This window comes from Xenopus laevis, chromosome 7S (assembly GCF_017654675.1).
Source record: "Xenopus laevis strain J_2021 chromosome 7S, Xenopus_laevis_v10.1, whole genome shotgun sequence".
Classification (NCBI taxonomy): domain Eukaryota; kingdom Metazoa; phylum Chordata; class Amphibia; order Anura; family Pipidae; genus Xenopus; species Xenopus laevis.
In genome coordinates, this window is record NC_054384.1 from 97,363,753 (window position 1) to 97,375,679 (window position 11,927).

Sequence of the window (11,927 nt, forward strand, 5' to 3'; positions counted from 1 at the left end):
ACTAATTATCTGTATTAATTACTAATCAGTCTGATACTGTGACATTTCTATTCTATGTGTACTGTATATTGTGAGTGGGTCCCTAAGCTCAGTAAGCAAAAGCAGCACAGAGCATGTGCAGCAGAAGAGAAAATGAGCTACTGGGGCATCTTTGGAGACACAGATCTTTATTGCTTAAGGGCTGTGGTTGCCTTTGGCTGGTACAGAACCCCAAAACATAATGTACAACATTTCTAGCCTACTTCTTTAGTTTAACTTTACTTGTCCTTTAAAGCTCTCTCGTGGTTTACCTCTGCTTGGTCGTTACTAGTATCCCTAGCAACTTGGCAGAAGTTTTAATATTAAGCATGGGTCAGCCAGAATTTATAAAAAGTGGTAGTATATGTCAGACAAAGTTAATTTGAGGTGAATTGGTGTAAATCGGTTAGAGTATCACAGTGGTCACAGGATCAAATACGAGAGTCACTCAGTAGTGAACATGAATTGTTCTCTCCTATTAAAAGGTGGAGAAATGTTCCTTGTGTGAGGATATGCTGGTATTAACAGAGGATGGTAATGGAGGGTAAAGAAAACAAATTCATGATAATATGCAAGCATACAAATAGCTTGTCGATGGCATAACAGAAACAGACCCATTTAAATAGAAATAAAATTTATGTTCCTCTTTTTATTGAGGGAGCAGTTAAAATAAATGGGCAAAGGGGTAAATCATTCGTTTAACACAAATCAAATGGGAAAGACCATAAAAGTCAAGTTTCGCGGTGCCTCACACTGACACAAGATGGGGTACAATTAAAAAAAGATTGACATTTAAAAAGTGGGAGGGGAAAATGAAGTCATCAAATGAGATGGGAAAAGGGGGGCTTGCTGCCCATCTAACAGTAGGTGGGCAGTTTGATATGTGTAGCTTCATTTGCTGAATGAAAATTTTGTAGTGGAAATGTCGGACTCTTAGTGTTCGGACCAGTGTAGTTGCAGGGCTGCAGGCGCTTCAGTATTTTCTGTACTTTGTCTGAAAGTCCCCAGTGTTCAGTCGTGGGCGCGGGAGGTCCCCAAATGGCTGCGAGTGGTCAATGGTCAGGGCACGCATACTGGCCGCAATTCTGTCCAGGTCGGGAGATGGAAACTGAACCAAAGAGCGGACAGTGAATTTCTTACAATAGTAATGCTACACTTAATTATCCAAACCAAAATTTTACTACAGCAGAATCCCCTGTTTTAGGTTTAATTTAAAAAATTTTTTTATGTAAAATCCAGGAAAGGCATTATATATTGTGTTCCCCCAAAAAATGGACTAAAATTAGGAAAACTTAGAGTATGTAAAAATTTCAGGTTTCAAGTGCATGGCCAAACCAAAATCCTTAAAGGTTCACCTTTAAGGTAACTTTTATAATGTTATTGAACAGCCAATTCTAAGCAACTTTTTATTATTTATTTTTTTATAGTTATTTGTCTTTTTCGTTCGACTCTTTGCAGCTTTAAAATGGGGGTCACTGACTCCCTTCTAAAAAAAAACAAAAAAATAAAACAAATGCTCTGTAAGGCTACAAACGCATTGTTAATTTTTGTTCATTTTTATTAGTGATCCTTTTATTGAGTCCTTCTCCTATTCATATTCCAGTCTTAGTCAAACCAATGGATGGTGGCTAGGGCAATTTGGACCCTAGTAACCAGATTGGTTAAGATGCAAATTAAAGAGCTGCTGAATAAAAAGCTAAAATAACTCAAAAACCTTTAATAATAAAAAATGAAAACCGATTGCAAATTGTGCTCAGAAGATCACTCTACGTCATACTAAAACGGTGAAAAAAAAGAAAGATTTTTTTCTCCAGCGCACTTCCTTGCCCTGATTTGCATAGGGTTGTTAAAGTTAAGATTTGGCTGAATCTTTTGTGAAAGATTTGGCCAAATCTCACAATAATGGATTTGGTGCATGATTTTTATGATTTAGTTTTTATTATTTGCAAATAATTCACTATCATGTAAAAAAGTGTATTTTCTTTTTCAGTTATATAGGTGGGGGGAGGGGGTGATGTCACTCCAATTTGCAGTACAGCAGTAAAGAGTGGCTGAGGTTTATCAGAGTACAAGTCACATGACTGGTGGTACCTGGGAAACACGTCAAGCACCATGTCAGATTCGAAAATCAAATATTAAAACATCAGTCGAAAAATGTATTTCCGTACAGACGTCTGCTGGAGCATGACTATTAACTGATGCATTTTGAAAAAATAAAAAAGGTTTTCCCCATGACAATATCCCTTTAATTATAGACGATATACACAAGTGGCTGAATAATCCAATTATTTGAGGAAATCTGCCTGCATTTGGCTTGCTTTGTAAAAGAGATAGTAAATCTTTACACTAAATATCATGTAGACATTGACCATTTTTAATTCAGCTTTATGTTTTTTTTTTAGTTATTTAGAGTTTTGTTCAGCAGCTGGTTGCTAGGGTCTTATTTAGCCTAGCAATCAGGCAGTGGTTTGAATGAGAGATGGGAATATGAATAGTGGAAGGTGCATAGAAATTCAAGTAATAAAAAGTAACACCAAAATAGAATTATAGCTTCACAGACCAATAGTTTTTGGATGCTGGGGGTCATGAGCTCCACTTAAAAGCTAGAAAGAGGCAGAAGAGAAAGGCAAAAAACATTCTATAATATACTGAAAGGTACCTTAAAGGTGAACCACCCCTTTAAGGTAGGAGAACAAGCAAACAAAAAGACACTAATACAACCTGGATGGTTTTTAAACCAGGACTTTAAAAGCATTGTGCCCACCTTGCTGGTCTCATCATTTGAACACTTGTTTTGCTGCCTCTTCTCCTTGAAGCTCCAGACAGGCACAGTGACTGGAAGAGACTTTGCATACTGCTGATAGTTGCGCTGGGGTGGGAGATGTCCTGGTAAGTCATCGGTAAGACTGCCATCTGTGGGTTACATGTTTTAAATGACAATTTAAGCACGGGCTTCTATATTCTTACCTTCTCTATAGTGACCATCACTGCACCTTGTTGCAATGCAAGTTAGCCTAAGTAAAAGCAGTCAGGGTTCCCCTCAACAAATGGCTCTTCCTTTGTCACTGCAGTGCTAGGAATCTATATGGATTGTCAGCTTACTTTTACAGGGTCAAATATCAAAAAGTCAATCTGAAAAGACCACTTTGCTCTATGTAGAGAGCCATCCTAATTAAATTTCTAAGCACTTAAAGGAACAGTAACACTAAAAAATGTATTAAAAAAAATCCATTTCCCCCCACTAATAATAGGTCTACCCTGCATAAAGTTTATTAAAATCAATGCTTCATTAAAAAAAAAAAAACAAAAAAAAACTACTGTTTGAAAACACTACTTCCTGCGTACTGCAAAATGGCGACTCAGTCTGCAGCTCTGCATCTTCCCCGACACGACTTCTGCCAAAACCGGAAGATAAGCGCTACAACTGTGACAGCAGCCCATTCTATTACACAGCGTACAAGCCGAATTGTGACAGCAGCCCATTCTATTACACAGCGTACAAGCCGGATTTTGTGGGAAGTGGCAGTGATCCCCCTTTTCCCCCCAGCTTACCTGGTAGTGGCAGGACTGAGGAACACTGAGCACTGCCCCAGTGCTCTCTCCCATGGTAGCAGGCAGGTGATGACAAGCCCGTGGTACCCGAGGAAAATAAGAAGTCGGCAGCTCTGCCCCTCAGCAACTCCTACCCAAGCTCCAACAAGAGCCCTCAAAGCCCCTGGCAGCAGAGACGAAGACCCCAGCGAACCTAAAGTTGTGGAGGAACAGAAGACCCGGGATTGCTGGCAACAGTTAAAGCCGCAAAAAGACAACAGAGCCTCACGCATCAGAAGAAAAAAAGCAGAACCAGAGCCGGCCATTGCCGCACCACACAACAGCCACAACCTCGCAAAGCCAGCGCAGACACGACACTTCAACATCCTCCAGAGAGAATGCAGCGTATCACAGCCAATCCAATCCAGCCTCCATGTGCAGTCTGCCTCTGTTTTACTGCCTGGTGAGCGACTTTGCGCCAGCATGTTGGGCAGCCGAGGATGTTGAAGTGTCACAAACTGTGGCTCTGCAGGGTGTGCGATGTGGCAATGGCCGGCTTTGGTTCTGCTTTTTTCTTCTGACGCGTGAGGCTCCGTTGTCTTTTTGTGGCTCTAACTGTAAAGAGCAGGCGATGGTTGCCAGCAATCCCAGGTCTTCTGTTCCTCCACGACTTAAGGTTTGCCGGGGTCTTCACCTCTGCTGCCAGGGGCTTTGAGGGCTCGTCGAAGCTAGGGTAGGAGTTGCTGCAGACTCTGGGCCGAGGTGCAGACTTATTTTCCTCACTGGCTTGTCATCACCTGCCTGCTACCCTGGGAGAGAGCACTGGGGCAGCGCTCAATCCTGCCACTACGAGGTAAGCTGGGGGAAAAAAGGGGATCACTGCCACTTCCCACAAAATCCTTCTTGTACGCTCGTAACTCAAATGTTAGGAAGGCTGCAAACAACTCAAATGTGATCCCTGGACATTCCCCATTTACAAACTGCAATTCAGCAGGTTTTAGGTGGCAAATTTGAGTTCTTAAAAAGGGCCAGATTTTGATAAATCTCGAATTCGATAATATAAATTTGAATAACTCCATAGTCTAATTTGACCATTTAAAATAAATAAAAAAAATAAAAAAAAAGTAAATTTTCGATTCGACCCTTGATAAATCTCTGCCTCTTAGGGTGGTGGCACATGGGGAGATTAGTCGCCAAGCGATAAATCTTCGCCAATATGGGCTACTAATCTCCCAGTCATGCCTTCCCACCGGCAAGAATTTGAATCACCGGTGGGATGGCATGCGAGTCACTTTGTTTTCCGAAATCGCCTAAAGTTTCCTTGCAAGTCAAATTCGGACGACTTCAGAAAACCGAAGCAACTCTTATGCCATCCCACCCGTGTTTCACTTTCTTGCTGGTCAAAAGGCATTTCGGTGAGATTATTCACAAGTGATAAATCTTCGATACCACGGGTGTCTGATCTCCCCATTTGCCACCACCCTTAGAGGCAGATTTAGTATGTGATGTTTTATTTAAACAAGTCTGACAGACACCATCACATTTTATCTCGTTGGATGAAGGCACAGTATTTGCATCAGTGAGTCGTGTCACGTCGGATGGAATTTTTTCCATGTAGTTTATACATCAGATTTTTGTAATCTGTCCCATTATATTTTTGCCCATGCAACTACATCCAACTTGTAGAATGTCCTTTGTTCAACCGATACCACCCTACAAAGTTTAACGCAACCCTGACAGGACATCGAAGCAGGTATAAAACGTTTTGCCCTGCAGCTCAGAGAACGGGGGCGGCAGCCTTTATGGCATGTGGCAATTCCCTATTTAAGAGCTTTCTTGACAATGGGTTTCTCGATAGATCCCAAACTAAATACAAATCTTTTGACAGACAATTCAGTGGCTCTCACAAGTATCCATATATATTTGTAGATACCTGAAAAAGAAAGTGTTTTCTTCCACTGCTATAAGATACTCATACACAGAGATCCGCTCGTTGGGAGATGTTGCCAAATGAGCGGATCTCTCCCCAATAGGTCGAACTTGAAGTGGGTGATATCGAGCTGATCCGATCGTGGGCCCAAAGACTAAAATCTTATCCCATTGGACATTTGGACAGTGTCCACAATCAACTATTTTGGGCCTCGAGACCCACAGTTGAACCACTGCAATGTGTGGATACAGAAGGGGTTAAACAAAGCCAGGCTTAATAAGTAAAAGCAGATTGGTAGACAATGTTAGATATGAATCCCAAAGTGTTTGCATGTAATCTGCTCACATAAGCCTCTAAAAGGAGCTTAACATGGTCTTCTGCCTTCAGCTCTGTCAGCAGCTGAACTATTACACTGCACCCTGTAACATAGGGGCACACAAATGCAGCCCCACTGACTTTCTAGATAAAAGCACTCATTTTTTTGGTGTTCCTCTAAAGCCGTTCAAGGCTCAGGTTACATAGCAGATAGACATCACACTATAGAATACCATCGTATTCTATTACAGATCTGTTATATGCCAAGTAACCTGTGCCTTTTCTCCTTCAGTCTAAAAGGCTGTCCCTGTGGCTACACAGCAGCTTGTTTGCATAAACTATAGTGGTCTTTCAAAAGCAAACAAAAACTTACCAATGCAGGGTAAGAGAACATTATATTTATCACGGCTTTTATTATTATGGTGTTATTGTTCCTTTAAGGCAAGCTTAAACATAGGGAATGTGCCTGATTAAAGGACAACTAAACCCTACAAATTAATGTCTAAATATGCCATTTTATATACTGAACTTATTGCACCAGTCTAAAGTTTCAGCTTGTCAATAGCAGCAATGATCCAGGACTTCAAACTTGTCACAGGGGGGTCACCATCTTGGAAAGTGTCTGTGACACTCACATGCTCAGTGGGCTCTGAGCAGCTGATGAGAAGCTAAGCTTAGGGGTCATCACTAATTATCCTGATTATTAAATTCTGATGCTAATTGCACTGGTTTCTGTGCTGCCATGTAGTAATTATCTGTATTAATTACTAATCAGCCTTATATTGTGACATTTCTATTCTATGTGTACTGTATATTGTGAGTAGGTCCCTAAGCTCAGTAAGTGACAGCAGCACAGAGCATGTGCAGTGAATCAGCAGAAAAGAAGATGGGGAGCTACTGGGGCATCTTTGGAGACACAGATCTTTACTGCTAAAGGGTTGTGGTTGCCTTGGGCTGGTACAGAAGCCCAAAACATCATGTACATTTCTTCTAGCTACTTCTTTAGTTAAGCTTTAATCCTCCTTTAACAGAGTGTGCACGAGTGAGAGTGTGTACTAGTTAACAGTGGAGGGGGGTACAGAACTGCACAAAAAGACATCTTCATATAAATGAAAAAAAGTGTATCCCTTTTTAGTTACATTGGCATTACATAAGTACTGTATATATTTTAAACACTTTCACAATTTAACAAGTATCAAAACAGACCACTATGCACAGTGCAACATAACTTGGATTAAGCATGTATGGGATGTGTTTCTGGAAACCAGTTATCCAGAAAGCGAATTATGGGAAGGCCATCTCCCACAGACATCATACTAATCAAATAATTTACTTGACCCAAACCAAAATCTTTATTGCAAAACCAGCCTATGGGGGTTATTTAAGGTTTACATTTTATTTAGCAGATTTAAAGTACGAAGAACTAAATTATGGAAGAATTCCTTATCCTGAATAGCCCATTCTGGATAATAGGTCCTATACCGGTTTCTTATTTTGCCATGATTAAGATTTGCCCCTTGTTTTCTGCAAAACTTCTTGCTTTACACCTATGCAGGATTCCTGATCTTACCATCAGTGCTTTCTTCTTGGTCAGATTCAAAAAAAGGTTCACAGTCTTGGCTGTTTGAATCTTCATCCATCACAAATAGCCCTGTGCAAAACACATCGGAGCAGTAAGTTACCCAACACACTACATCAGGGGTGCCCAAAAGGTAGATCGGGATCTACCAGTAGACCTTTAGCTTGTGATCAGTAGATCTCAAGACACAGTCAACAAACAGCTTGTTGAGATCACCCTCCTATTTCATTCAGATATTTATTATGTTAAGGTTACATAAGAAAGTGTGGTTTGTTAAAATATAGCAATATAAATAGTCTCCTAAATCAATATTTTAAGTAATATTTTTCATAGAAAAGAATGCCAACAATGCCATTATGGATGTAGATCAGTGGTCCCCAATCAGTAGCTCGCGAGCAACATGTTGCTCTCCAACCCCTTGGATGTTGCTCCCAGTGGCCTCAAAGCAGGAGCTTATTTTTGAATTCCAGGCTTGGAGGCAAGTTTTGGTTGTATAAAAACCAGGTGTACTGCCAAACAGAGCCTCCTGTAGGCTACTGGTTCACATAAGGGCTAACAAACAGCCAATCACAGCCCTTATTTGACATCCCCATGGACTTTCTCATGCTTGTGTTGCTCTCCAACTCTTTTTACATTTAAATGTGGCTCACGAGTAAAAAAGGTTGGGGACCCCTGATGTAGATCATAATGGAACATCATCACTAAAAGTAGACCTTGCATTAGTATGGGCACTTCTGCACTACATGTTAACTCCTAGAGTGCCACCTTGTGTTGTGCAGTGGGAACTGCACATGGCTTAATGCTTTGCATTTTAAATCAAATTCCTATGAATACATCTAAAGCACATACTATACCTTTGTATATAGAAAAGTGCACTTTGGTTAAGTGTAAGTGAAATATGTACATGTTGCTATTATGTGGAGAGGTACGTCCTATGGATGCACAGAGACCGGTTGGTCAAAGTTTTCAACCTAAACAGATATCACAGTGCCCCATACAACTTCCAAACACTTTCTTCAGTTCAGTTGTTTTCAGATTGATCGCCATAAACAAAGACTTTTTTTTCAATTGCTTTCCATGTTTAATATTTTTCCAAAATTGAAGAATGTTAAAAAAAAAAAAAAAAAAAAAAAAAAAAAAAAGGAGTCTGGAAGCTCAGTGATCCAGGAGCATCTGAAATGTTACAATTTGCAACATTTAGTGGATACATTTCTCAGCAGTATCTGTGGAGTATTAGCAACTATTGTATCAATTCTAACAGCTGCCTTTAAAGGGCACCAATCATAAGTAAAATCATTTCCTAAGTAAATACACTGTGAAAATCAAGAAATCCCGATTTTTAAAAAACAGTAAGAATTGTTTGTATAATGTAAATGATCATCTCACTATACCTTCTGCAAGATCTCCCCTATCTCCAATGCAGTTCTAGCTGAGGCAGCCATCTTGGATTTCACTGGCTCCTCCTGCCTATATCTTCCCAGCCAACTGTAGCTCTCAAATCTCGCACACTCAGTTGAAATTCCTTGCTTGCTTATCAACCCTTCTAAGCTATTTTCAAATCAGCCAAACCTATGTGTTAGCTGCTGCTCAGTAGTGCTGCCACCTGCTGGAAGTTAGTGTGTGTCCTTCATTTGCATAATGACTTTACCAGCAGGGGACAAGATAGGGAAATCTCCTGATACTTCTAGTGGAGGAGTTTACTAAAAACAAGGCATTCTGGGTAGAATACTCAAAGCAGTGTTACAATCTGAGCATGCTCCTGAAATTTGTATATTATAGTCTCTGTTATAGTCTCAGTATGGCCTCCCTCAGTGAAAGAACCCATTTGACAAAGTAAGATTGTTAATATGTGTTTGATTTTGGGCGTGATAGGTGCCCTTTAATGAGACTCAGGGATTCTGCTCAGCAAATGTATCACCTAAACGTAAATTTAGAACAGAATCGACGAGCCCCCTTGAAATATGAAACGTTAGATTTCAATATCAGAAAAACAATCACAAATAGAAAGGAAATGGAAAAAAAAAGTATATTTCTGCTGAACTATCTGAAAAGAATTTGTTAACATTTCTCAACAGGATCGGTGTAGTATTAGCAACTAGGGGGACAAAGATAACAAATGTATCAATTTATAACAGTTACAGAGTTGGTGCCCCCCTCACAGAAATTTTACACTTCAATATTAGAAAAACGATTTCTGGTGAACAATCTGAAACCAACTGAACTGAAAAAAAAGTGTTTGAAGGTGAACAACCCCTTTAAAACTACCTTTTATCAGCACGTGTACGGGCATAGCTAGGGCTAGACAGTGTCTATCTACAGTTCTACACCATTGTTCTCTCTATGAAGATTTTGAGAGAGGAAATGGAGAAAACCCAGACACTGGAAGATACAATGGGGTATATTTACCAAAGAGTGAAGTTAAGAGTTTACTAGAGTGAAATTCCACCACTCCATTAATTTCTATGGGATTTCTAATGGGCGAAAGTGAAAATTCATCCTTTGATAAATATGCCTTTCAAAATGCCATAGAAATGAATGGAGAGTGGTGGAATTTCTATCCAACGGACTGTGGCGATCTCTAACTTCACTCTTTGATAAATATACCCCCCAAGTCTCTGCAGCGCTGTTCTTACCGGTTGCGTCACTAGGAATATGTTCAGCAGTCTTTTCCAAATGCTTGTTGTAGTCGTCATAGTCCTCTTCATCTGGTGCCTCTAGTTTGGACAGAATGTCTGGCATTTGGTTTTGGATTATAGGATTGGTTCTGTCATTGTCCTCGACTGAAGAAAACCCCTCTTGGCCATAAATAGAGGGGTAGCTCTTTGAGTAGGAGTTCTGTCTGCCTGATAAAGTCTCATTGGTTTTGTAGATGGGCATGGGGCTGGTAAAGACAGTGGTTTTGTGCACTACAGAAATGTCATCAAGGTAGCGTTGCGTGGCCTCTAAGAGCAGCCCGCTCCCGTGTATAGAATAGTCGAAGGAAGAAAGCAATTTGGGTTTGTAGGCAGTGATTAGCACTACATCATTTCCAGTCAGTCTGCGGTATTTTTCTGCAGCATTAACCAATGCCTGCCAAGCCTCCTGGTGATTGTCAGCCATGTCAGTCATGTTGGGGAGATGCGTTCAACCCTATCAAGGAAGCAAGAAGTAAAAATTACAATCAGTCCTACGGAAGGATACAAATCTTACTGTTGTATTTATAAAACAGGCAACTAAAATGTTTGCTATTTATGAATTACCAGTAAGACAGCACCGGTCTCCCTACCCCTCAAAAACATTAGACCTAATCTAAATATACATGAATAGGAGTAGAAGTCAGGTGTTTGGTCAACTTGAATCCAAACCCTTTAAAAAGTCATGTGACTTTACAGCTCTGAGCAATTGAAGGTGATAATACGCATATTAAAGGGAATAAGCCTTATGGTACTGAAGTAAGAAACTTTGTAAATACAATAAAAAAATTCTGCATTGTTTCTGAAGTAATCAAAGTTCCATCTTCACTATTCCTCTCTCAGCATCTGTTTCTCTTCATTCTCTCTTCCTGCAGCAGTTGGGTGTCAGATGAATGATCGCATTTCTTATAGGGGGGCTCCTTTTGCCTAGAAGATGTATTAGAGCTCACTATTAAAATCACCAGACATCATGTCTCTCTACATGCAGAATTTATGCAAAAGTCAGTTATTTTGTTAGATTTTGTTTGTACTGAAATCAGTTATTTGAGATACAACTGCAAGGAAAGGGAGAGAGATAGATAGATAGATAGATATACACGTTCCTTTCCTAATAGATGTATTAGAGCTCACTCAAATAACGGATTCCATTACAAACAAAATCTAACAAAATAATTGCCTTTTGCACCAATTCTGCATGTAGAGAGGCGTAATGTCTGGTGATTTTCATAGAGTGCACACTAATACATCTTCTAGGCAAAAGGAGCCCACCCTATAAGATATATTGGATCATTCATCTGACACCCAACTCCTGGATGAAAACAGAATGAGGAGAAAAAGATGCTGAAAGAGGAATAGTGATGATAAACTTGATTAAAGAAACGGTACAGAATTGTTTAGAAAGTTTCTTATTTCAGTATGCTGAAGATAATATAACATTTTCATTTTCATGATAGTTAGCCTTTAAGCTTTGGTATTTGGCTCAAAAAATATCATGCTCTACAGTATACTAAAAGTTAAATCAAAGGTGAACAACCACTTTAAAAGGGCTGCCCTAGGCACAGGACTTGAGCTGCACCTTTCCTAATGCTGGAGAAAGTTAATTACCCAACTTCCCGTTCAACTTCGCTGCCATATTTAACAAAATACAAGGCTGGGGATTTTTTCTATATACACATCTAAGGGCTACCCACTAGACAAGGGCACTCAGGGGCTTTATAGAAAATATAAATAAATTATAATGACACAAATAATAAGGACACCTATGATGTTCCAACATAAAGTATGTTGCTTTAGTTTATGTGTTGTGAAGATCCCATAGCCAATTTACAAACAACAGTCCCTATAGCTGTAAGCAGCCCATAGCACTCATAGTACCTAGAGA

The 11,927-nt window shown here is 39.9% G+C and overlaps 1 protein-coding gene across 3 annotated transcripts in view; it reads right to left on the minus strand.

Moving 5' to 3' along the window:
• Positions 1–647: 647 nt before the first annotated feature.
• The window catches only part of akt1s1.S (AKT1 substrate 1 (proline rich) S homeolog), a 15,509-nt gene continuing 4,229 nt past the window's right edge, over positions 648–11,927 (minus strand). For 2 of the 3 annotated variants that reach the window (XM_041570447.1, XM_041570446.1), the window contains exons 2-5: positions 10,007–10,502; positions 7,365–7,445; positions 2,783–2,931; positions 648–1,126 (exon numbers count right to left, since the gene is read on the minus strand). In XM_041570447.1, coding sequence (XP_041426381.1) covers positions 992–1,126; positions 2,783–2,931; positions 7,365–7,445; positions 10,007–10,481 — 840 coding nt within the window. In that variant the 5' untranslated portion in view covers positions 10,482–10,502 and the 3' untranslated portion in view covers positions 648–991. The remainder of the gene's footprint in view (positions 1,127–2,782; positions 2,932–7,364; positions 7,446–10,006; positions 10,503–11,927) is intronic. The other variant, NM_001091309.1, reaches the window with a different exon arrangement.